Source organism: Phasianus colchicus, chromosome 18 (genome assembly GCF_987193195.1).
Source record: "Phasianus colchicus chromosome 18, bPhaCol1.hap1.1, whole genome shotgun sequence".
NCBI classification, from domain to species: Eukaryota; Metazoa; Chordata; class Aves; order Galliformes; family Phasianidae; genus Phasianus; species Phasianus colchicus.
Window position 1 is genome coordinate 6,784,048 of NC_143453.1, and position 25,740 is coordinate 6,809,787.

Consider the following 25,740-nt stretch of genomic DNA (forward strand, 5'->3'; position numbering starts at 1 on the left):
TGTGCCTGACTCGAAGGCCTCGCTCTGCACACAGTGCTGTCATTTTTATTATTTTTTTTTTTTTAACCGAGGTGCTCTAGGGGTCGTGTAGCGAAAGCAGTGTTTGCCATCAGTGCAGCGATACGTGCAGCTTCTGGGAGCTCCTCGAGGTGGCAGCTGCCGACTGGGCTGTGGGCCTGGCAAGGAGCAGCGTCCTCCTCTTTACACCTTCCCAAATTAACTACCGAGCTGTGTTACAGTGTGCCTGGTGCACCTTTCAGCCCAGTCCTGGTTTGCCTGGCCTTATTCCATATGTGCCAGAGGGAGATGGGAGCCCAGAGAGCACAGGAACAAGAGACAGAGAGGTGGGGAAGTGGTAGAAGAGAAGAGCAAATCTGACTGCTGCAGCACTCCTGTGAGATGTACAGTGCTGACATAATACTTTGAATACATGAACAAAAAGCACCAGGGTGCTGAGAGGACCAAACTTCCCACCCTCCTGTTGTGGGCTTTGCGATGTTTCACCCAGCGAGACAGAGCAGACTTCTCTGATTATATAAAAAATTGAAATATGGTTTCTTTAACCCGTGTTTTCTGGAGAGGAATGTGTGGATAGATGAGATTTAGCTGCCAAAGCCTTTATTTTTTTTTTTTATGTTATGGGCCAAGCTGCCTTTTATTCCAAATAAACTGCTGAGCCGCTTTGTGAGAACAACCAACTGAAACAGCCATTTTTTACCCAAATCACAACACCACCCAAATCAAAGACAACAAGGATGCACGATGAAAGAGCCACACTGTTTGTGCAAGTCTGTGTGTCTGGGAGGGAAAAGCAGAAAATGTCAGGTGAGGTGACAGTTACCCATCTTGATCCACATGAAATGACATGAAGGTACCTGAGACATCCACGAGGTCTTGTGTGATCAGCTGTACAGTCTGGTCCTACACAAAATGCATGGATGATGACTGCAGGGGACACAGTTATGTGAAATGAAGCTGCTTAGTGTGAGCATCAGGATTCTACTCCCAGGCACAAATTAAAGAATTATTCTTTCAACTTTTAAGGCAGCTGAAACTCTAGCTACACCGCCTGTGAGACCTTTCCTATAAATACTAAAAATTATTCATATTTTCAGTATTTAGCATCATAAACTGAATCTGTGTGATTGCTGAACAACACTCAGTCACATATTGAGCGTGCTTGGTTTGTCACAGCCAGGCCCACCCTCTGTTGGACATCATCTGTTTTCCCTGGTCTGAATTTGCACGCCTTCTGTCTTATTCTTCACTAATACTTTTCACCTGTCTTCATCTGAATTCACCTTGTTGATTTCAGGCCATTTTTTAATTAGTCAAATGTATCTTACATTTTAATAATGTAAAAAAAGTCTCCCAGTCATCTTCCTAGCACATTTCTTTTAATTTTCTCCTGCATGCCTTTCTCTGGAAAGGATTCTTTTGTAAATGCACAAGTAAATTTTCTCTTCCAATTGCAGAAGAAAGTCTACAGGGGTGAATGCACCTGGGTGACAGCATATTTTGCTGCTAAATGACTGAGATTTTTACAAAGTGATTTCATTCTGAGTTTGTGGAGTGCACACTCAGAAACCCTGTCAGGTCACCAGAAGAGATTAAATATGGGAACTTTCCTTGGGTATCTGAAACAGGCACTGGAACAACAACATAATCTGCAAAGACCCTCATGAAAGTGGAGTGTTAACAGCTTATCTGACTGCACCGTGCTCCCCTCAAAGACCCTTTGCTATCATTTCAGGATCAGCCGTGCCCACAATAACTTTGCTTGGCTTTCCTTACAGAAGTCCCAATGCTGCCCAGCTCTGCTGCCACTTTAGCATCCCTTGTGCCTCAACCTCGCAACGGACGCATCCCTGGTCACGGCTGCCGGGAAAGCCGGTGCAGGCTGGCAGGCACATCCCGCAGCAAGCACGGCAAGGGGAGGGAGCCACTCAGCCCTCCCCGGCGTGCCGTGCTGAGCCGTGCCGAGCCCAGCCGTGCCGTGCTGTGCCGTGCGGTGCCGCACCGTGCCCGGTGCCTGCGACCACCAGAGCCCTCCATCCACCCGTGCCCGTTTTCCTACAGCTGCATCCATCCCCGCCATGCGAGAGCGATGAGAGCAGCTCCTCCAGACGCAGCCTGGCAATGGAGGATGATTTATTCCAGCTGAGACAGCTGCCGTAAGTAGCACCGGTAGGGGAGCGAGGATGCGCAGGGTTTCTTCTAAACGGGCTGCAGGGATGTTGTGCATCCTGGCGATTTTTAAGGGAATTGTTTTTAGGAAGTGTCTCAGGCCCTGGGAAGCAGGCCATTTTCCTTGTGCAGCTGCCTGGCTTCAGCATCCTGGGGGCATGCAGGGATTCAGTTGTTATATAAATCCAATGCGTTTATGTTTTTGCATGAACCTGATGGTGGTAGAAATAAGGAGGGCTGGAACGAAACCGTGAAAGTGCCAAAAAATGTTCTGAGAGGAAATACTACTATTGCATTTGCAAGGTGCATTGCATCTGTAAATAACGTTGGGCTAAGGAAGGCATCTTCCTCAGCTTCCTGCTTTGTGCCGTGAGCTGATTGCAGATCACAACCTCTTTTTGCAAAGGTGTGTTTGCATTGAGTGTCGTTAATATTTGCTCACTGTACGTTGCAGTAAAGCACACACTGCTGCACAGGGAGAATGCTGTTGTTTATAACAAACTCCGTGCTGTTGGGATGTGGTTGTTAAATCTGTGCAAAAAGGTGAGAAAAGCATTTTAACAGCAAGATTTCCTTTCCTTTTCACGGGTGCAAAATGTTGTCTTTGCAAATAAATGCGTTTCTCCCAGTGCTCCATTATCACGTGGTTTGAAATATATTCCTATTTGGAAATCATTCACTCTGCAAGGCGGGGAACAAATGCTTAAAGTTGATTTTAAATATTAATGAGCTCATCTCAATGACAGAGCAGTCTGTCCAATAACATTTTTAATAAGTTGAGGAGATGGACGTGAGCTCCAGGTATTTTCAAGTGCTCAGCTCAGTTGTAATCACCTTAAAAGTAAAAATAATGATTTCCCAATCTCTTTATTTTAGAAAACTAAGCACAGAGGGCAAAAATGTTCTGAAGTATTTTTCAATGAAGGTATAATTAGACTTATTCAATACTGTGGGATCTTGCAAACAAATGCAGCTCTCTGAGATGCATTTTCCAAGTGTGGGATGGTTGGTGGCACTGCATGTTGTTCTTCATTTGTGTCAATTTGCTTCGTGTGTTTAAAGTGAAAAGCATTTTCTTTAATTCTTTGTGATGAGGAATGTGAGCTCTGTACTTGGATTGCCACTGAAGAATTTATGATTTTTAGATCAATCAGTGTACCTTTGTGTAGCACCTGGAACTCCCCAAAATGCTCAGTTCCAAAAGCCCACTTGAGCTATACAGTATGAAACAGAAGTAATACATGGGCTTTGTGGTATTTTACATTGGAAAGGTTTTTCTTAGTATAAAAAACGTGGCTTGTAGCTTACTGAAACATGGTCTAGTTACAAGTATAGTTTGCATGAATGATATTCAGTCATAACCCCATGGAGCAGTGGCTTTTTGTAGCTCTCAAAATCCTTCAATTTCTTTTTTAGCTTCAGGCTTTGGGGCTACTGAAATTATGGTAATAGTCCTTCTTAATGACAAGAAATTGCAAATCTAAAAGTTTACTTTCAGTATAGTTAAACCAGTTGCTTGTAGAGCTTTTGCAAGTACAACATGAATGGCATTTTCCTATTAATCGCCCTTTGTAATAAAAATAAATAAATCATCTCACAGGCAGGCAACATCAGTGAGTGCTAAGACTTTGTATGTTGTAGATTGTATGAGGATTATCTCTTCAGGGACATTTTTAATCCAAGTATTACCCTAACTATTTACCCCATGCATATCTCAAGTTGTCCTGTTTATATGAACAAAAAAAGCAGTCCCAAAACATCTCACAAGCCTGCAAATCAACTGCTTGTGTGTGACAGCCTCACAAAACGATGACTGTACCTCTCTCTCTCCAGATTGTTGCCAGAATATCATTAGTGAGTTCGTGCAATTCCCCAGATGGGATGTGGTCAGCTATATTATGTGCCAGGTCTGTGAAACTGAAAAGTGTTTTGGATCCCTTCGCTTTATGCTTCTTCCACAGAGAAATCCTGAGCTGGACTGGATGGTTCATTGCAGCCAGGACTCCTTCAGTTGTAGACAACCCATGGGAGACTGAGATTTTAATTCTTCCATCCTCTTATTGGACCAAAAGCCATTTGCAGGAGTTGTGTAGGTTGCCTGTCATTTTGCCCTTACATTCATAAGGATTGCGCCATCAGCACTTGTAAGAGAAAATAAGATTGCCAAATACATAAAGTCTTTCAGATCACCTTTAGAAATGTCATGCATGCCTGTCAGTTTGCTGCAGCTGCAGCTGGCAAGGATGCAGCTACTTTAGTTTTGGCAACCTTTAAAGCAGAGGATTTAGCTGAATTTCAAGGGACTTTCTGCTCATTTTTATCATAGAATTAAAATGTTTAAGCACCAGAAGTCAAAGAGATAGCAGCAAGAATAATTTAATCTATCTCCAACAACAAGGAATAAAGCTTCACTGAAGTCCAAGAAATTGTCAGTTACCAAGGTGAAAAGTTTCACTGATGTTGGGATGGACTGAAGGAGGGCTGAGGGATGTGTTACACTAGTTATGTTAGGCCTGTTTTAAAATCTTTGTTTCGTCACATGAAAGTTAAATGATGGGAGGTGGACCTCCTCCATGTTATGTGAAGCCTTGCAAAAAATCACTCTTAAGTAAGTCATGAAAGTTGGATCAGTTCAGCAAAGTTCTCTTTTCATGTCTTGTTCTCTCCCTGCCCATCACCTCTTTGATCAAATAGCATTTCAAGACTAACTGAACACAGCAATCCACAAGACATCCACCAAAGCATTAATCCTCATTTCTCTTTTCTTAGGGTAGTCAAGTTTCGCCGCACTGGAGAAAGTTCAAGGTCAGAGGAGGATGCCATTTCAGGAGAACATGAAATTCAGATTGAGGGCGTTCGGACAGAGCTAGAGGCTATCGAGTTGGAGGATGGAGCTGCAGTGCCAAAAGAATTTGCCAACCCAACTGATGGTGAGCAGGTTTCTTGTTTCCCTTCAAGGAAAAAGATGTGGCCTCTTCATTTCAGCCAGGATAAGTGCATTGGGTTTAGAGAAGTTAGAGATCCCCAGATCAAAAAAGATGACAGTAACATAGACAAAACACCTGAACATGGGGATTTAGTTATGATGTCCCCTAAGGATTTCTTTGTTTGTTGGATTGATTTGATGGGGGTATCCAGTTGTCAGCACCTATTTCAAATAGGCAGTTTGGCTAAGTTTCCTTTAAAACTGATCAGTACTCCTAAATCATCACCAAGTTTACTGGAACAGTTACACCTGGCTCACCTTTAGGGCTGAGCACAAAGCCTCTGCAGTGCTCCTGTCTCCCACTAACCTAGAGAACAAGAGGGACACAGAATACATTCATATCCCAGCCTCTGCTTTCTGCCTAAGAGAAAAGAGCTGACTGTCCTGAGGGAAGATCTGAGAAGTGCTAATTGTGTCTTAGCACAAAACATACTGAAGTTCTCTAGAACAGCTGTTTTCCCAGGGATTTATTTATTAACATATTGATGCAGTAGGAGCCAGAACGGCGTGAAGTGGATGAGTTTCTTGAAAGACTTACTGCATCAATGCAAATCTGCAGATAGATACAGAGGTTCAGTTGGCATATCACTCAAAAAAGTGGAAGTGATGCAACATGCCAGCATGCTGAGCTTCAATGCCCACTGCCTGGGCTGCAGTCTTAGATTGGGGTCCCATGACATTTCTTGTTTTGTCAGTTAGTTTTTGTTTGATTTCATTTTGCTTTGGTTTTGATTTCCTTTTGGTCTTCTGCTTTGTGAGAATGTCCAACTCTTAGTTAGATAAAACTTTTCTGTGGCATATGTGCTTAATTAAGAGCTGGAAGTGTTAAAACCTTGACACTTAAATTGTTTTAGACAAATGGAAAATCAAAACATATTTTGGTTGTATTTCTCATTTTCTGTTTGAGCAAAGGAATTTGAGATATCATTGCTTGTTCAGATAGCACAAAATAATGAGGTAATGAAACAAGAACCCTCAGCATTTTTAACAGAACTGTATTAAGATATAGATGTCTTGGACAAATTCTTCATTCAAATAATTATAGTTTGACTCTTGGTTCGATAAAATATTCTTCTGCATGTTCCATCCCTTGTATAGTATTGCTCTGTGCTGTTATATATACCTCTCACCAAAGGAAGTTGTAAGTCAGTGCTGGTGGGGTCACTCCCAGGAGTAGCAGGCTGAGAATGCACTGAAGTCATTGGTGTTACTCTGATTTATTTCTTTGTCAAGAAAATATTTTATAAATATTTAGAATTGTTTTGGCTCTAAGACAATTTCTGAAAAACATGGAGATTTTCTTGGGTAAGAGTTGTATAAAAGCAAAGTAGCTCTCTGTTAGTTATTTTAAATCTAAGCAGATTACCCAGTTAATAAATAACTGCATTGACAGAAAATGCTGCATCAAGGGATGCATCTTACTATGAAAGGAGTATGTTTCTGCACTCAGATTGTTTTCTTTCTAGATACTTTCATGGTGGAAGATGCGGTGGAAGCCATTGGATTTGGGAAGTTCCAGTGGAAGCTCTCTGTTATTACAGGATTAGCATGGGCAAGTAATTGTTAGCAAGATGAATTGCATGATCACCTGTTACAGAATCCCAGTGATTTCAAATTCTGTAGCCATTCTCTGTAGACAAAAGTCTCTAAACAGATAATTATGCAATGGAGGAAGAATTTTACCTGAAATACTAGAGTGACAGCTGGACTCAAACTTGTTATGTGGAGGTAAAGAATAATTGATTTCTCTCTTGCTGTAACTCTTTACTTAAAATACTTATTTCGAATGGAAAGGATACAATCCTATTCCTACAGATCTCAGTTTTCATTCAACGATTTTAGCACATTTATCCCATCAGCTACATTCTTTCTTTGCTGTATTAGTCAATGTTACTGTAGTCTCTGCTTCAGATGAACACCAATTCAGTTTTAAGCTTCCCCACTTCTAGTTTTAAACTTTGATATCAAGAACAGGAAGACAGGCTTTGTTTTCACTTTTCTGCTATTTCTGAAGCATTTTATGTTACATCCACTGTGGTGTATTTTTGGGTAATGATGTCTGGAGCCCTTATTTACTGTGGACACCTACTGTACCTTGCAAGCATAAGTGTTTTGTTTCACCTACAGAGAAGAAATGTCAAGAGAAGAAGCAAAGTTAGCTTCAAGAAGGAGGATTAATGACTGTTATATCAATCTAATTTACAGGCAGTTCTTTATTTTTGTTTCTTTTTTACCTTTCTAGATGGCAGATGCTATGGAAATGATGATTTTAAGTATCCTAGCTCCTCAGCTTCATTGTGAGTGGCGATTACCAAGCTGGCAGGTTGCATTGCTCACATCGGTAGGAAAAATAACTGACAGCTCCTGTATTCTGTAAGGTTTTTCCACTCACTGTTATTCAGACATTATGCTTTATATTCCACAGTTAAATCTGTTCATGGCCTTTCTTAAAAGCCAGAGCTTGAAGAAGGAAAACTCAGTGAGAAATGAGGAAAATTTGCAAGCTTTAACTGCAGAGTTTCATGTAATTTCCAGGAAAATATATGAATTGACTCAGAATAATTGCCATTACCTTAAATGGGCAAGATTTCATTCTTCTCTGAAGACAAGTAGCCTTGCAAAGATTCACTCTGCTGAAATTCACCCCAATTCCTGGACAACAAACTCCCTTTCGTCTCAGTAGATGTAAAGTTGGGCTAGAGTGCATTTTGAATAATCTCAGTGTATGAATAATTGCCTTTAATAGTCTCTACTGCAGAGGAACTAGACCCAGAACACGTGAAAATTTTGGCCTGCTGTTAGTGCTGAAGTTTTCAAGTTTCATTTGAAATTGTGTTTTCTTTGCTGTCGTATGGGAATTTTTACTTGTCTTGTTGTTAAGTAGAAGACTTTTTTTCTGGTGTTTCCTAGGTAGTGTTTGTGGGAATGATGTCCAGCTCCACCCTCTGGGGAAACATTTCAGACCAGTATGGGAGAAAAACAGTAAGTGTTCAGCTCCTACTGGAAGATATGGAAGTACTGCAGCAGTGTGCATATTTTAATGAGTGATGTTTACAGATGTCATGGCTCATATGTATGTAGAGTTAAGCAGAATTAAGCAGAGCCAGAAGCAACCTCCCATGAAATAAAAGGACAGAAGTTTGGGAGAGTAAAGCAGAAAATAAGAAGTGAGAAAAATAAAGAGCCTGGTAGTGTGAAGCATTTTGTTGTTGTGAAAGCCTCTGTGAAATTCTGGGTGCAATACAGCTAATCCTTCTACAAATAGAGGAATTCTCTGCTCAGTTTGTGAATGGGTTCATAAATTCATCACCTACTGATCATGTTATTGTCCTGGTACCACCCGTGCCACCTTAGACTAGCCTTTAGGAAACCTTTAGCTGTTGGACTTACAGAAGTAGCACTTGAACTTTCTGGCTGTGAAGCTTTAGTTTACATGTTGTTTATGTTGTGTTACAGCAGAAATTTTATTTTTCCCTTGCTTGTTTGTTAAATACAGGGTCTAAAGATTAGCGTCTTATGGACTCTCTATTATGGGATCCTCAGTGGTTTTGCACCAATATACAGCTGGATCTTGGTGCTGAGGGGCCTGGTGGGCTTTGGGATTGGAGGAGTGCCTCAGTCGTAAGTAAATATTCACAAGTCTCTTTTCTATCTTCTTTGTGTTATTTTTTTTTAAATTCTTATGTCAAATGGAAGACTTCCCTCAGTTAAGTTATCCCAAGCCCACTTTCCTCTTAGAATTTTGGAACTGATATATTACATTCTGATAAGCCTTTGAAGATATTCTAGCATTAGGTGGAATGGTTGGTGGCCCTGCATGTGGCAGGGGGGTTGGAGATTCATGATCCTTGAGGTCCCTTCCAACCCTGGCAATTCTGTGATTCTGTGATATCTAATAGATCACTGAGGTGATCTATCAGATTTACAATGACTTCTGTGTGAAAAAGCTGGGTACCTGAATGTGGTATGTTGTATGCCTTGAGTCCTGTTAAGTTCCTCTCATTCCCTCAGGTGAAAAGGAGAGGCCCAAATAGCTCTCCTAGCAGTGGATAAAGTGCAATAGACAGCATTTTGTAGTCGTGCCCAAACAGTGCATTAACAAATTGTGCTGGGAGTAGTCAATAAGGGGTGACATGGATTTTCTGCAAGATAGATGATGATCTAAACACTAGCAGTTAGAGGTAGAGTGAAGCCTTGACTACTGCTGCTTTGTAAAGCTCTAAAATGTTGTTCAATCAGAGCCTGAACCTTCACGTCTGAACCTGATCTGGAGTTCCAAAATCATATAGCCCAAATCTGGAGCAGTTCAGATGTCTTCATGGCTCAGACACATTTCTGGTACGAAGGTAGTGTCAGGATATTTCTCTAGGACTGTATCATTCCATTCTGAAGAGGAGGATCTCTAAATTTTCCACTTTAATAAATAAATTGTTCTTGGCTTTTAATTATAAATGGAAAGGGATGAGTATACCTGGTCTTTCTCCACATAGTCTTTTATCCTTATTAATAATTGATATTTTGCTCCGTGGAGGTGCTATTTCAGAGTAATCAGAACCTAACTTTGATTGATGGCTCATAGACTTCTTCACAAGGCAAGTCAATATCCTGTCTTTTCTATTACTATTCCCAGATAAAAGATTCAGAGCTGAGATGGAGCTTCACAGTTTTATTAATCTTCTCTTACTGCTCATCTGCTCCCTGTTAGAAGCTGCACAAAAGCATAACATGCATGTAAAATTGGAAAGTTCTTATCCTGCTGTGTATTGAGCAGCAGTGAGGCATTTTCTGCCATGCAGTTCCAACTGAGCACAACTGGAATGAGGCAGGAGGACAACAAAGACGAAGCATCAGAATTAATAATGCCTCATACTGCAAACTCATATTAATGATGTTCCACAGAGCCCCAGTGGAACAGTTACAGCTCAGCTAATACCACTTTACAGAGAGGTGGATAAAGCATAAGGGCTGCATGACTTAATGAGAGACAAAGAGCTGGTTACAGAGCTCAGAGTGGATTCCATTGCTACTGAGTCTGTTTCTTGCTCTAACTATAACAGCAATAGCTTTGATGAAAAGAATTAATATATATCTGGCATGAGAAATAGCTCCTTTCTAGTATTAAGTAGACAATATTACTTTGGCTATGAGTAGCTGTATTTCAGGGAAATAACGCTGGCATCTTTATAATTATATTGTTGTATTCTATAGTTGGTATGGGAGAAAGGTTTGTATGAAACGTGCTCTTAAAAAGAATACATCCAGCAGTAATAAATTAACTAACTATAGCAGATGTCCCTTTCCCTCTGCATATGTTGGACCTGCACCTGAGGCCTCTTGCAATCTCCTGTGAGATAGTATGTCACCATGAGTATGATTGTTCTCTCACCTTTGCAACATCCACTCTTTCAAAGATATTGTATTCTTTCAAAGATGAGGATGAGCCACTGGAATGCAAAGAGAGTAGGAGCCAAGAGTCTTACCAGACTGAAGAAGACAAGAGAGCCTTGGCTGTCTGCTGGCCCTTTGGTTCTGTCTTCTGTCCACACAGAAGCCATACCATTGGCACAATCAGGAAATGGCAGTTCTGCAAAGTTAGACTATTTCTTTTTGATTCCTCATTGTAAAAGAATGGGAATTATTTAATACCAATAGCACAATCAGATCTTGAAAATAATTATGTCTTAGAAAATGGAAACTTGGCAGTGTAGGCCAATGTGATGTCCTCTGAGCCAGGTGTAAATAAGAACTTAACTAGCAAGAGTTTGCATGGACTGCTGATAGACCATATTGAAAATGCAGACATCATGCCTGTCCCAGATCAAAGCAGTTTTAAGCAAACATATGCAGCAAGAACTGTTACATTTAGCTAGCAACTATAAGCCACGTGAGCAGAGCAAATTCTGCCTTCTTTTGCAGTGATGAACTAAAAGACATTGTGTTGATGGAGCAAAGTCTGAACCAGTGTGCACGCTTCCCTGGCTCTGAATACTAGGAAGGGTTTTTGTTACTGCTGTGGTTTTGGCAATTTTAATAAAAGACAAGCATAGTGTCTGACATCTCTCAGTGTGCTAACATGATGTTTTTCTCAATGTTCACTCTTACAGGGTAACCTTATATGCCGAATTCCTTCCGATGAAAGCCAGAGCAAAATGCATTTTATTAATAGAGGTGAGCAGTGTAGCTGTGTGTGCTGGTCCACAGGGGACAAATTCCGCTGTTGGTCGCAACCATTCAGTTGTACTGATTAATAATGTCACACATGGCAGCAGTCAGGTGTTGACAGTTAAGTTAGCATGGAGTTCTCCAGCACTGAGGCCAGTGGTCCCAGAACAGTGCCAAGTATCCAGCATTTCTGAAGGCAGCATGCAGAGAGCCCTCTGGTGTGACCTAATGCTGCAGTGAAATTGATGTACAGCTCAGTAATGGATAATGAAGAGCTGACTGTACAGTAAGTGCAAGGCTAAATTCAGCTCTCCAGATTCAATTCAAATGTATCAAAGTCACACAGAGAGGAATTTTGCCTTATAAATACTTTAAAAGCAAAATTTGCAGCCCTTGAATTGAAGTGTGCCAGTAGAAGACAGTTAGGCAGAGAGCAGTGCTGTTACTTGTCTGATGTGGTGCATTTGGAAGGAGCATCCTCATGGAAAACCTCACTACACTGAAACAGCTTCTCAGTTACTCAGTTTTCTAAGATAACTGCTGGCTAGTCCTACTTTCAGTTGCTTAAGCTTTTGTAAATAGAGTTCAGCAGATGAATCACTCCCTTCTGTGTCATTTTTGTTCTGCCACAGTTGGGCTACCTCAGAGTAATACTGGGTTAGAAATATATTCTGAGCATTAAATAGCGAGCTGTCAAGAAAAAGATTATCCTTTTATGGATTCATAATCCAGAGGAGAATAATCGTGCATGGCTAGGACATGCAACAGGGTGCCAGCTCCATTATTTGCTAGGAAGGTATCAATTCCTTCTTTCACTTATAGGACAAACTCTGTGTGGCTTTGCTAGCTTGGTTTTGCAAAAGAAGACAAATACAATAAATCTTGCAGTGTTAGATGGGTACAATACCCATACATAGATGTTAGCAGTCATTTTGCTTAAGAAGCAGAATGTGATGAGTCTGTTCCTTATAAGAAGCTACCTCTCGTTAAACAGGAGCGTCAAAAGAAAGGTGACATTCGGTTTTCAGAGCTGAGCTTCTGCAACATGTACACAAATCCCCAGTACATCTCTGGATTTCTGTTTGCATGCAGTGGTGTATGTTTGAAATGTCTCTGGCATTTCTCTCTCCAGCTGTCCCTAGAGAGCACATTTCTGAATGTTTCAGAGAATGTTTAATAGCATTCTCATTTGTGACTGTTTCTTTTCCCTTTGGCAGGTCTTTTGGGCCATTGGAACTGTGTTTGAAGTCCTCCTAGCAGTGCTGGTGATGCCCACTCTTGGCTGGCGGTGGCTTCTCATTCTTTCTGCCCTCCCCCTTTTGCTCTTCGCTGTCCTGTGTTTTGTAGGTATTATCTTAAAGATGTGTTTAAAAATGCAAATTTTGGAATGCGTAGAGCATCTTGTTATCTGCTTGGGATGCTTTGCCTTCCCCACTGAGAAAGGATAATGTCAAGATCCTGCAAAAATGCTCAACATTTCTTGAGAATGGAAAAGAGACAACAGAAAAATTTAGGCTGGAGTTCTGACTGTATGGCAAAAAAAAAAAAAAAAAAAAAAAGCTGTTTTGCAGTTTCTTGAAGCCTAAAGAGGAACTTGACATTTGACACAAAGGAGATTTTTTGATTTGTTAAAGACTGGTTCTATGATCCTGTCTTATGTTAGCAGTCTGCTGGGATCATGGAGATTTCCCACTGTAAGCTCACTAATAAAGTCTGCAGTTTGTTGGTTGCTGTGTTTTTGACATCATTGTGCATATGGTCTGCTTTGCTCTCTTAGTGGCTGCCAGAAAGTGCAAGGTATGATGTATTATCTGGAAATCAAGAAAAAGCAATTGCTACTTTAAAGCGGATAGCAACAGAAAACGGAGCTCCAATGCCTCTAGGAAAATTAATTATTTCCAGGCAGGTATGTATGGGTAACTGACACGATAATCACTCAGGATAACAGTGAAACTGTACTGTAGTCATAGGGATTTATGTAAGCAAATAATCCATGTTAACTTTAATTTTAATGTCTCAACCACTAACAAAAAATGAGAGATGGTGATGATATATGCTCAAACCACAGTGAGAAAGACCCTACTTTTGAAGAATATCACACCTCCCAGATCTGAACTCATAGGATGAGGTGGAATCAGGCTGTCTAGGTGTATCTCTTGAATTTAATCCCGATCTCGTGGAGCTGGAATGCTGCAAGCTTCAATTCAGTCCTACTGCATGGAGCAATTCAGGTCGTTACTTCTGAACTGTATGCTACTGCATGAATTACATTGGATTTCTTTTCACTTCAGTGTTACATAGCCAACTTTTCAGCACCCCTGTCAACATATAAATTGGCTCTGCGTTTACAGAACACAGAGCAGACTTTCATAGAAAAAAAAGTTACAAAGTTAGCCAGCAAGCAGGAACAGCAGAGGCAAGCTTGCAGGTTTGAACAGCAGCAAAATTGTAGAATTAAGCAGGAGATTTTTAGAAATGGTCTTACTAATTGGAGATACAAGTTCAATTTTCTGCAGCCTAGGTGGGTGAGGACTAGAGCTCTTGTGCCTTTAACAAATACTTGGTTCAGTCAGGGTAATGATGATGGGCTGTGCAGGAATGCTCTACAAGTTTTGGAAGATTCTGTTTTTAGGGTGGGGTGGGAAAGCATTTTTCCTTAACCACAGGTTTCTGAGCTGAGCCTGCCACTCTTTTAGAAACACACTGTTGAAAAGAGGTCTGCTTGCTGGAGGGCTGCTTGTAGTTCCTTGGCACCTTGCCCTGGGTCTCAATGGACTGTGCTAATTTAGCAGAGCTGACTGAAGGCTACATGAACCATATGCTAGCTGTGCATTGGCAAAGTTCTGCTGTTCCACTTTCCAGCCCCTCCTTATTCAGATTCTCACCTTCCTCATGAAGCAGTACTGTGCCATGTGCGTGAACTGTTTTGATAATGTTGTGCTCCTAGAGAATTCCACTTGGCAGAGGAATTCTTTACTTGGATTCCAGCTTCGTTGTTGGCTCCTCCAACCTGAAGAACCCCAAGTTCAAACTGAACTTGTCCAAGTACATCATCCTGTATATTGTTATCCCTTGCCACTGTACATCCTTCAATCTGGAACCTGTGAGCACCCTGATCCTCTGACTTACATTTGTTTCCAACAGGAAGACCGAGGAAAAATGAGGGACCTTTTTACCCCCCATTTTAGATGGACCACGTTGTTACTCTGGTTTATATGGTAAGAGAAAATATAAATGCTTCAGTGCCAGCACTGCTCTAATGGTTTTTAATTGAGGTGTTTAACAGTATCACTAAAATACAGCAATTTTCCCCTCACGAAAAAAAGCCCAAACTGTATTGATTTGTAATTTATTAAACCACTCAATCACTAACATTCTTGATCTAATTGCCTCTTCCTTTTCTGACTGCTGATAGGAAATGGCTTTGAGGTTGTATTTGGTGGAAGTCCTCACACAGTGGGTTTGGTTGTGGTTCAAGTTGTTTACCATAGGTGTGGTCAGCTGAGATTTCCTCTCTTCTTTTCATCCTTGCAGGTTTTCCAATGCTTTTTCATACTATGGGTTAGTTTTATTAACTACAGAGTTCTTCCAAGCAGGAGATGTGTGCAGCAGTGAGTACTAGACCATCTCTTCTTTCTAAATATGCCCTGTAAAGTAATGGAATATCTTTTATTTGATGACTTTCAGCAGTTAGTTTGGTAAGGATGTGGTTGCCAGCCTGAATTTTAAGGCATCTTCTTTCTTTAAACACTATTGGCAGACAGTGCCTTGTTTCCCTCACAATGCAGAGAGGTCCTGCAGTGTCTCTGAGCCCCAAATGTAACACAGCAAGACAACCTTCAAAGGAAGACACATTACAGAAAATGTGTCTGTTCTTCTTGAGTAAAGAACGACTGAATAAATGTAAATTTCTAGATTTGACAGGCCTAATTGGTTCTGAGATAGAGATAACTGCTGCTCCTGTGGAGCTCCCAGGTTCTCAGGATGTGAAGACCTGAGGAGAAAAAAGATAATGCTAGGAAATCAACGCCCTTTCTGTTGCAGGTTTTTATGTATAAAAAAAAGCTTTGACTGCTTCAAGAAGAGGCTTAAGAAGTTTGATTCCCTAGGGGAGATATGACTTTATTCAGAACATTTGTGATTAGTCAAAACTGTCTGGTAGTTTGAAAATTATGGGAAGGGGATGGATAGCATTGGGAAAAGACACAGAATCAGAGCTTGCACAACAGTGCAGTCCATAAAAATATATATATTTTTTCTTTTTGTCACAAGGACTTGGAATTATTCTGTCCTCTCAAAGTACAGAAGAAGGGTTAAATCCCAATTTATGTAGAGAGAAACCTGTGTTACAAATGTTAGTTCTGCTCACTGTCATAAGCCCTGGGCTGGAAAATCACTAAGCTTGTACATCTGATATTCAGGTGTAAGTTTTCATTCTAGTTGCACATGTAAGACATCCTGCCACATATAAGACCATAATCTGTTCAGTTCCAGCTGTATCTTCTGGTCTGAATACACTTGCTGTGCAGCAGCATTTCTTTGGTTCACATCCCTTCTTTTATTTTCAGCAGTAAGAATGGTTCCTTTACCAGGAGTAAAGGAAGATGAGCAGAGAACAGATTACTTAAAATATGTTTGTTTTTTGTTTTGTTTTGTTTATTTTTTCTCTTCTCCTACAGTTTCCAGTAGAAGAAAAGAAGTTAAAGCAAAGTGCAGCCTGACCTGTGAGTATCTGACAGAGGAAGACTACACTGATCTGCTCTGGACAACCCTGTCAGAATTCCCAGGTAAGTGGTGATAAAAAGCTCCAGTTTTTCACTGCCAGTAGCTCAGTGTAATTGGAATGAACTTTGGCATGACAGAAAGTGGGCTCTCTTGTCTGGCCTAATGCCACTGTATTTCCAGAAGCAGTGGGGCTCCTTGCTTGAACTGTTAGATACATGCAGTACACACAGTAGCTGCAGCTCCCTTCACTGTCTGTGGCATCATCACAGATAAAATCACTAGTAATTGCTTTGTGAACCTATAATGGCCTGTCTTACTATGGATTTGTTCCAAGAAACATATTAGGCATTCAGAGGAAGAGTAACGATTAAATAAAAGGGGCAGAATCACTTGAACTTTTATCCATAAGTGACTATCCAAAACTATTTGAAAAGGATCCTGGATATAGAGAATCAATGGAGGACTTGTTTCATAACACTCTGTCCAGCACAGCTGTGATTTTCAGTCAATTTAAAATGAATTTCAATGAACAGTCTTACATGGGATGATCCAGATAGTATTTAATAGCTATTTAATAGCTAGTGTTTCTTCAGATGTAAAAGATGATCTCTCAGTACTAATCTATTTGAAATACTACAATGAGGCAGTGGTGGGGATATTTTCACTGCTCTATATTGTAGTTTCAGGGACATGAAATCTAAGAGAAGTCATTTAATTGGTGAAAAGTTGTGAGTGTGTGGCAAATGTGCATAGTCCCTACCTAATGAGAGGAATATCCTGTATACAAGTCATTCTGGGAAGGACATAAGTGAATGGAAGACAGTTGTAGTTTTGGACTGATGCTATAGCTGAACAGACTGGTTTGGTCCTGGCACATACTAAGACAGGATGTAAGAAATACAAATTGGGATATCTCCGAATGTGAGACTGGCAACATCAGTACTTGCATAATCTCCACACTTGCTGTGCATCTGCTTTTAAAGGGATCTGGACAAATTGCAGAAGAGAGAATACTTAAAAATATGAGACTTAAAGAGCTTGATCCATTTCTTTTATCAAAGAGCAGGTGAGATTTAATGGCAACATATAAAAAACTCAATGGAAAGAAAATATTAGGTTCTAAGCAGTAGAAAGATTAGTAGGGGACCAGGGGTTGGAAGTTGAAACAAAAGATAGTTTCTAAATTCTAGTTAGACATAAGGCAGGCATTTTTAGCACTCAGGTTGGTAACCACTGCAGTAATCAATATTTAGCAGATGTCAGAGTTGATTGCTCACTGCTACAACTGCGTGTCCCCTGAGTGAGTGTGCAGCCACTGTGAACATGGAGCAAAACTCACCAGCTGGGACACAGAGTGCTATTTTTTGCATGTGCTAACAGTAACTGGACCAATCTACTGCACACCTCTGCTTCATTCCTCTGCCAGCAAAGTACTATGAGAGCAGATTTTCAAATCTAAATAACGTAGCCAATGTTAAAAGCCAGTTGATGCAGCCTCCACCTGTGCTTAATCCCCAACAATCAACTTGCCTCCTTCTACAGGTGTGTTAGTAACACTGTGGATTATTGATCGGATAGGCCGCAAGAAAACCATGGCCCTGTCCTTTTTTGTCTTCTCGTTTTGCAGCCTGCTGCTGTTTCTATGTGTTGGAAGGTAAGTAAAACAGTGAAATACCAGTGCTTAATCTGTGTTCTTTCTGAATTGTGGTGGGAGACAACGTTTGTTTCTTGGGACTGAAGAACAAGGCAGTGCAAAATAGGCAGTGGAGAGCTCTCTGAATTTAAACCTTTTCAGGCACAGTACAGAAACTGTGCAATGAGAAACCTTTCAAAGCTGTAAATATTCAGTTGGCATGTAGGTTCATGTATTTTAAACAGACAAGCTGCAGTTTGACTTCCTTCTTGTGTGTGCCAATATTTTTTGTTAGCACCATTCATAACATGGAATATATTTTTCTTATTTAGATAAGCCTAGGCACTGGCTGTTTATTTCTACAGTCTACAGCTGTCAGTTAGAATGAATACCCTTAGAAAACTGATGCGACTGTGGGAATGCAAATTGTTTGGCATCATTATTACATTAAGGGTCCAGAAAAAATAAGAAGGGTTCATTTAAAAAAATAAAAATAAAAAAGAAATTGTTGTAATGAAATCAGCATTTTTTTTTTTTTTATTGCACATGCCTCCAAGTTAAACAAACAGATTGTACAGAACAATCCCAAACACTGCTCTCCTTTTTATTCTCACAGAAATGTCCTTACTGTGCTGCTCTTCATTGCAAGAGCTTTTATTTCAGGAGGATTTCAGGCTGCTTATGTTTACACTCCAGAGGTAAGGAGGCTGGTTTTGTAATGAGACTATTTAAGGGGAGTGAGAACATGGTGGGAAAGTCATTTTTATGACCTCTTCACAATGAACCTAACCCCAGATATGAGTTCATGATCTCATTGTTGTCTAACAGAACTTGCTGCAGTGCTATTTTCATTGATTAAGGAGGTTGGAAGGGAGCTGCTCACTTGAGTTAATGGGCTGGTGCTTTCTTCACAGGTTTACCCAACAGCCACACGTGCTTTGGGCCTGGGAACATGCAGTGGAATGGCCAGAGTGGGAGCCCTCATAACGCCATTCATTGCACAGGTAAAAACCCTTCTCCCAGTACTGATGGCCTAGGAGGGTGATGGAGAACCTGCCTCCTCTACTTTAAGGGCCATACCAAGGTCAGCCTGTGCGTGATATGTTGAAGGACTGTTGTTGCCTGTTCCCTGAAGAGAGTTCAGGCTCATCTCTGAATTTACCTCTTACTTCAAGGGTTTTATGATGGGAGATAAATAACCACAGAGCAGGCTGCTGGATGGATGTAAGGGCTCCTTGGAAGACACCCATGTGGAGATGGGATCCGTGAGGGGCTTACAGGTTTCTGTGGGTTATGCAGTGCCACTTTTCCTTTGAGACCTCAAGTTCTAGGGAATGTGAACCTGCAGCAGATGTGGAATGCTAGGCAGGAAGTCTGGGAGAGCCAGGCTCTGCAGGGACAGGACTAAGAAGCCTGTGTCAGGAACAGCTGCTCTGCAAAAAGCTAAGTAGAAAACTTATGACTCTGTAGTCTTTGAGGAAAGAAAAGTATGCAGCCCTAAAATTCTTCCTGGTGGTAATATTTTGTGTTTTTTGCAGGTGATGTTGGAATCCTCAGTCTATTTAACACTGGCAGTTTACAGTGGATGTTGCCTGCTGGCTGCTGTGGCTTCCTTCTTCTTGCCCATTGAAACGAAAGGTCGTGGCTTACAGGAGTCCAGCCACAGAGAATGGGGACAGGAGATGGTTGGGAGAGGATCTCATTCCCCAGGAGTCACCAGGTCTAACTCTGGGTCACAGGAGTGATGAGACATGAAATCCTGCTGAAGAAATGGATGAAATAAGCAAGATAAGTTCCACAAAAGGCCAACTCTGAAGCATAGAAAGCAGACCATACTGTCACTGCCAATGTCATGTGTCAAACTGCAGGAACTTCTGGGTTGAACCTAAGTAAATTGTGTCACTACTGCTCTTTGCTCACACACATAAAGACTTTACTTCCATACTGAAAGGCATTTGATCCAGATGTCGTTTGAAATTTAGCAGGAAGGGTTTTTCTTAAGTCTGTTGTGCTTGCATGGTCAGCTATTCAGCTTAAAATGTCCCGTGTCAAGCAAATAATTAACTGAATGCCACTTGGTATAAGCTGTAATTAAAATAATGTACTCTCGATGCCTAAAAACAAAAGATTAATATTTATTGTGTACTTGGTATAGCATACGGTGGATTCCATACACTACAAAATAGGTTTTATGAACTAGATGCCTGCCTTGCACTTTTTAGCCATCAACAACAATGCAGTAACAGCAAACCAACCAATGCTTTCTATTCCCTTGCTTATGGGTTCTGCTCCATGAGAATTAACAGGCACTGTGAGATTGCTTGGAATCTATGTCCTGAATGTTTCTCCCACTCGAGGCAGGTAGTTTGAGTTGGTGAGGAGTGGTATTTGCTGCAGAGATGGAATCTCATATGAGAAGTGTATGTACTCTGTAAATCTTGATGCTTTGGAGCAGAATTTGACTTTTCTACCATTGCCAGGAACATTGAGCACTGTGTTGCTTGGTGAAGACTGCTTCAGCTGTGCTGGTGTCTCTTTGTGTGTGGAGATGCACGCTGTGGTTTTCTGCATGGGCTCAGGTCTGTTTCTGCTCAATTTGCCTAAGTGTGTTCCTGCAGTGGTGTACCCAAAATGTTTGGTGAAGATGCCTCAGTCTGAACAGCTACGTGGAACAGTTTGGACGGAGCCTGTTTGGAGTGTCTCCCAGCAGAAGCTGGTCTCTTGACAGCTGGACTGCACTTCTCAATAGCTGCAGATTGCATGACTGCAGTGGTAAGCAGGTGACGAAGGAATGTAGCTGGCATCATGTCAGAAACAAAAATCCTGGAAGAGCTAAACCACAATCTTCCTGAGAAGAAGAACTTCATTCCTTCAGTCCTTGGTGGCTGATGATCCTGGTCTTGTTGGAGAATGCAACAGAGTTCAGGTGAGGATAAGTTTATCTTGTTTGTCAGAAATTTGTCTTTGCAGAGAGTCAGAATTCAGAGTCTGTGGATATGCAGCAAGAAAATACAAACAGAAACTGGGACCTGTCTCATCTATGGCTCAGTTTGCTTTCTGAATTCCTCACTATGGAACACGTGACCTAATGGAATGAGATGGACTAGATGCTAATGAATAGGCTGTGGGAAAGCAATACATTTTTTCTAATATGTGTGATCCGTTGTCTCACAGAAACATAGGTAAATGTGCAACAAATTTTGCACAATAGAGTATTTTAAGTATTCTGGGAACCAAGCCCCTCTTCTGTGGGGCAATAATAGGTTGCTGAGTCTGTTTTTTGGGTGCAATACAAATGAACACTGTTGGGGTTCACCTTTCACTTAGGGATTTGCAGCACTGTGGTGCTGTATAATGCTCTGAGACATGTTGGGCTGTTTGTTTATAGCACTGAAGGAGAATTAGATGAGAAACTGAGGAAACTCAGACCAATTTAAAAAAGGCCAAAGAGTTTGTTGATATTCCATGTTTGAGTGTCTTCTGCTGAGAAAAGTTTGAGTTTGACACGGCACCAGAATGTCTGTCTGCTCACTTACTGCTTTCTGATGGTGGCTGCAGTAGGAGATTCTGGAAGCAGTTGGTATAAGCAGGCACTTTTCTTTTTGTGGCTATATGAAAATGCAGCTCAGTTTGCAGGGGATCCTGCTGTAGATATGGTGGACGATGTAGGAATGCACTGTCTGTTCCAGTGGCTGTTGCTTCGTGTGGGTCTGGTTATCTCTGATCTTTGTCTCTGCTGTGTCTGTATCCTGTGTGCTCGGTCTCCAGCAAGCTCAAGTTCCAGTCAGCCCTCAGTAAACAGACAGGGCTCTCATGGAGCTGACAACCAGTGCACGTAATTTGTTTTTGCCACCTTTTATCAGGCTGTAGTTGGATCACTTTCTGTAATATACTATGCAACTGGGGTAGCTCAGTGCTGCCTCAGAGATGCACTGACTCATTTCCCTTGGATGCACGAGGGATGGACGTGGTGCAGGCAGAGGAAGGAAGCATCTCCTGGATGCTTACAGTTCAGTGTACACCCCAAAACTGGAGTGCCTATAGGAGAATCCAGCTGGGTGTGAGCCCACCTTAGAGGTCAGGGGGAATATGAATTGAAATCCGTGGCTGGATGAATGCCACCTCACAGCCTGGCTGCTACCTTTTGAAAGCCTTTTTGTTGAAGTTCTGCTTTTTCAGTGTTAATGTTCACACGGCACTTTGTTATTTTTTGAGCCAATATTCAGCAGCATTGCAATGGCCTTCAAAACATCCATTCAGGGGGTTCTAGGGAAGCATAGATATCGAGTAAATTTCAAACGTAAAGACTTACAGATGACACAAAGCCTTTGGATGCTGTTGAGTGGTTCAGTGTTAACCTGTATTAAGATAATAACTGAAGGCATTTTTGCTTTTCACTTTTTACAAATTCTGCAACTGAGAATGTATCTAACAACACAAGCATTATTAAGAATGGAAGGACATTGTAGACAGCTCACTGAAAAACCAAGGGCTGTTTGGCTTGATACACTGTACCCTATAATCACATGTCATTGTCAATATGGCAACGCCACTGATGTATATAATAAGCTTCCAAAGATCCTTTTACACACTGAGTATTTTTCACTGATGAAGGAATTAATAGAGCTAGTTCATTGAAAACAATGAAGTGACATAGTTTTGGATTATAACTGAGAGCAAACAGAGTTGTGGGATTCAGAGTTTTGCTATCTGTTCAATATATTAATGTGCAAAGCTGTTGTGGGAAAAACAATTCTCCAAGTGTGCTTTGATGGAATGATTTCGTATTCCTAAATGCTTGCAGAAAGAACATTGAATGTTTTCCTGTGTTTGAATGTACAGTTTCTAAGCTGGATACGTTTTAATGTTTAAAAACTTTGTGTATATGGAGCTTGTTGTAAAATAATCCTTTTGTTCCTCTGTTACTGATGCAACATTGAATCGTTTAATTCCACACTAGATATTTTATGTTGAACAAATAAATAGTTTTTTCAGTAAAAATGGCTGTTCCATAGGACTGTTAGAAAGGTAAGTAGCCTCAGTTTGTCATGATGGTCAGATAGTGGATGCCTTCAGGGCAGGGAGGCTTCTTTCTGTTAATTTACTTCTTCATGTAAACTTTACTTATCTCATTTGTACGAGACATAACTGTGTAACTCTGACTGCATTCCTCTGCTCTTCCAATGGCATTTTGATGCCCAGTGATTTACAAACAAAGAGATTCATATCTGAGCCACCACAGGTGATCATCTGCCAACACTGCGTGTGCTATCACAGCTCCCATCTCAGCGTGCAGCATCTCTGCTCTCACTGCTGTGAATTTGCATCATGGCAGTAATACTTGGGAGAGTATTTGTTCTGTGTCTTCCGTGAATTTTTGGCATCCTCAGCCATTCCTAAAGTTCATTCTGCTTTGCAAAATGCCGGAGCTGCCGCTGGCTTACAGAGGATAACTTTACTGATACTTGATGTGTTTCCAGCTTTGTTTTGTGTCACAGGCCGTCGCTGTTGAGAACTGTGAGTTCCTAAAATGTGCTGACTCTGCTTCTGGAGAGGGCAAGAACACATTTGCAGTAGCAGTCCAGGCTCCCTCCTGGTTCTCTTACCTTCGCGTTGCCATAAAAATGAACTTAACTCTCTGTGATTCTTCTATCCCATGGTGTTCCATTTACGGCTTCCAGCAGTGCAAAATACTGCTCCTGTAGCTCTGCACTCCAAGCAGAGTGATCAGCTGAGTCAAATGGCAGCGCCCCACACGGTTCTGTCTGTGAGCTCTTACTGGTCTGAGGGCTACTGGCAGCCACGTGCAGAGACCCAAACTGCTTCACACTGCGCTATTTCAGCTTTGTTTGTCTACTCAGAAAGTGAAATGACAGCTCTTCCTTCTGCAGGAGGAAACATTTGGGAAATATGTAGCATTAAACACTGGGAGAAGGAATGATGATCTGCTGGAATGTTTCTGTCAAATCAGCATTTGAAGTCCTATCCACGGTACCATTACAAAAAAAAAAAAAGCATCACGCACAAGGTAGTTGGCTATGATCTTTATTGTGCACACATGTTAAATTGTAGTCTTTTAGAAAATAAGCAACATAGAAACTGGAAATAAAACCCCATCCCCGGTCATTTCTATTTGTTTTCTAAGAGGCCACGTACAGCTGCATTTGTCATCCTGACCGATGCAGGGCAGCTGTTCCTACAGGCTTTGAGATCAGAAGAATCAACTGCTTTTTGCCAGCTGGGTTCTTTGTTTGGAGTTACAGCAGCACAGACGTGAGGAGAATATAGTCCTTAATATCTCATATATTTGGAATAAGTGAACTCAAGTGGATGCCACTTCACCAAACAGCTCCTACTCCAGCACTATTACAGACAATTAGGTTTAGCATCCATCAATGGTAAATTTTTTCTAGGTATTGTCTTTTCACTATTCTTTTCTGCATGACAACCCTCTGAATGTGACTGCATTACATCAGGTGAGCTGCCAGATGAAGTGGGAAACCCTTTGGCAGACAGACTGGATGTGACAGGAGCTCCTATTCCCACACAATGGTACTGCAGGTGTTACAGCACAGGCAAGCATCAAGGAGGCAAAAGGTGGAGAAATAAGAAAGGGGACAGAGCAGCACCTCTGAGAAATTCTGGCCCTTATGGTGAGAACTACTGCTGCATTTGTACAATGGCAAACACTGAGCTCATGTGCTCAGCAAAGCTGCTCAGGTTCTTCCCACTGCTCACAATGTGTAAAACTTGATAAGTTCACAGTGTGAACAGTCACAGCATTCAGTGGAGAACTGTGTCACAGGGAGGTCTCCTGGGGCTGTGCTGGCACAGTGACCTCCACAGCTCTTCAGAAACAGAGAGAAAACTCATATGTGCCTGGGGGCAGCAGGTCTTGTGTGTGGATTGTTTCCTGCAGTACTGAGCACTCACTCTTAGGTAACCTGAAGCATAACAGCAGGTCCTTGGGCAGGGTGCAGGGGCCATGGGACTGTTGAATACAGCTCCCCAAAAGGTGAGACAAACCTGGCTGCACTGCAGCAGCTCTCATTTACCAGTATGGCACTTTGGATCTGAGACTGATGCTTCCTGACCTCACAGCACCTGTTTGTGAAATCTTTACAGCAGGAAAGGCACGTGGCATGGAACAAGAGGCCAAAGCTCATCTCTAGAACCATGCCTGGGGCCACTAGAAGTGACACTGACCACCTCCTGCTTCTCTCTCCAAGAAGAGTCACCCCCCTGGGAGCTGTGCCTCCTCTGATCAGCACAGCCCCAGGGCTACCTCCAGCCACATCTCACAGCTGAGGGAAATGAGAAACCAAAGTGCCCGTGGGAGTTTTAGGGACAAGAACAGCTATTTGGCATATGCACTGTGCTATATATAGGAATTGGCAAGTACACAGGGCTGGAACATGTTGCTTTTGTTACTAAAAACATCACTTGGAAAGCCATTTTAGGTAACCACTGCTGTCTGCTGCCAGATACACTAACCAGGTGCTGAAGACCCGTGCTTTGTCCTGGCCTGAGCGTAAGAAAAGCAATTTCAAGTGGAGCACGTGCTTGTGAGGCCATTGTCACTTCCTCAGGAGCTTCTTCCTACTAAGGAGCTTTTGCCTCTTGGGGGCAGCTTGCAAATCCAATTACGTGCCGGGTGTCTGAGCAGCCAGTGGAGACCTCGCATGGCACCAGCTCGCTTTCAGATCTTGTCTCAGTGTGCAGATAGACTGCAGGACTGCCAAGGCTTCAACTGAACTCCACCTGCCCTTTGCAGACTGATCCCTGAGACAGAAGTGCACTTGAATAAGGAAAGGACAAGATAAGGATTAACTCTTGTTTAGGAATGTAGGTAAGCAGGATGTGTGGCCAGATAAGAAAAGGGCATCTGGAAACTGTTGACACAAGGAATGGGTCAGGATAGGATTATCCCTTTGCACAATTAAATTAGGTAAAATATAACAATATATAACAATCTTCAATAGAAAACTCAAATAGAAAACATAAGGTGCTCTGAACAAGAACATTCTTATAACAGTTGTTGGTGCTC

At 41.6% G+C, this 25,740-nt stretch overlaps 1 protein-coding gene across 5 annotated transcripts; it reads left to right on the forward strand.

Moving 5' to 3' along the window:
* The first annotated feature begins 1,643 nt into the window (after positions 1-1,643).
* SVOP (SV2 related protein) lies at positions 1,644-22,618 on the forward strand. 5 transcript variants are annotated; one of them, XM_031592464.2, is made up of 16 exons: positions 1,644-2,174; positions 4,957-5,117; positions 6,640-6,725; positions 7,416-7,514; positions 8,084-8,155; positions 8,670-8,794; positions 11,278-11,341; positions 12,553-12,678; positions 13,113-13,241; positions 14,480-14,553; positions 14,870-14,946; positions 16,015-16,122; positions 17,603-17,714; positions 18,310-18,391; positions 18,608-18,697; positions 19,232-22,618. In XM_031592464.2, the coding sequence occupies exons 1-16, from the start codon at positions 2,140-2,142 to the stop codon at positions 19,436-19,438; spliced, it is 1,647 nt and encodes a 548-aa protein (XP_031448324.1). In that variant the 5' UTR covers positions 1,644-2,139; the 3' UTR covers positions 19,439-22,618. The 5 variants fall into 5 exon arrangements, with proteins under 5 accessions (XP_031448324.1, XP_090008861.1, XP_090008860.1 ...); XM_090152735.1 differs by having other exon boundaries at positions 2,050-2,187; XM_090152734.1 differs by lacking the exon at positions 1,644-2,174 and adding an exon at positions 3,722-4,094.
* Positions 22,619-25,740: the final 3,122 nt, after the last annotated feature.

Bases quoted from the DNA above. Each gene is read 5' to 3' on its own strand.
- SVOP (XM_090152734.1), top strand. From the start codon at position 3,997: ATGACTGTACCTCTCTCTCTCCAGATTGTTGCCAGAATATCATTAGTG. The intron at 8,795-11,277 runs GTAAGTAAATAT...TCACTCTTACAG, and splicing joins ATTGGAGGAGTGCCTCAGTC to GGTAACCTTATATGCCGAAT. The intron at 11,342-12,552 runs GTGAGCAGTGTA...TCCCTTTGGCAG, and splicing joins AATGCATTTTATTAATAGAG to GTCTTTTGGGCCATTGGAAC.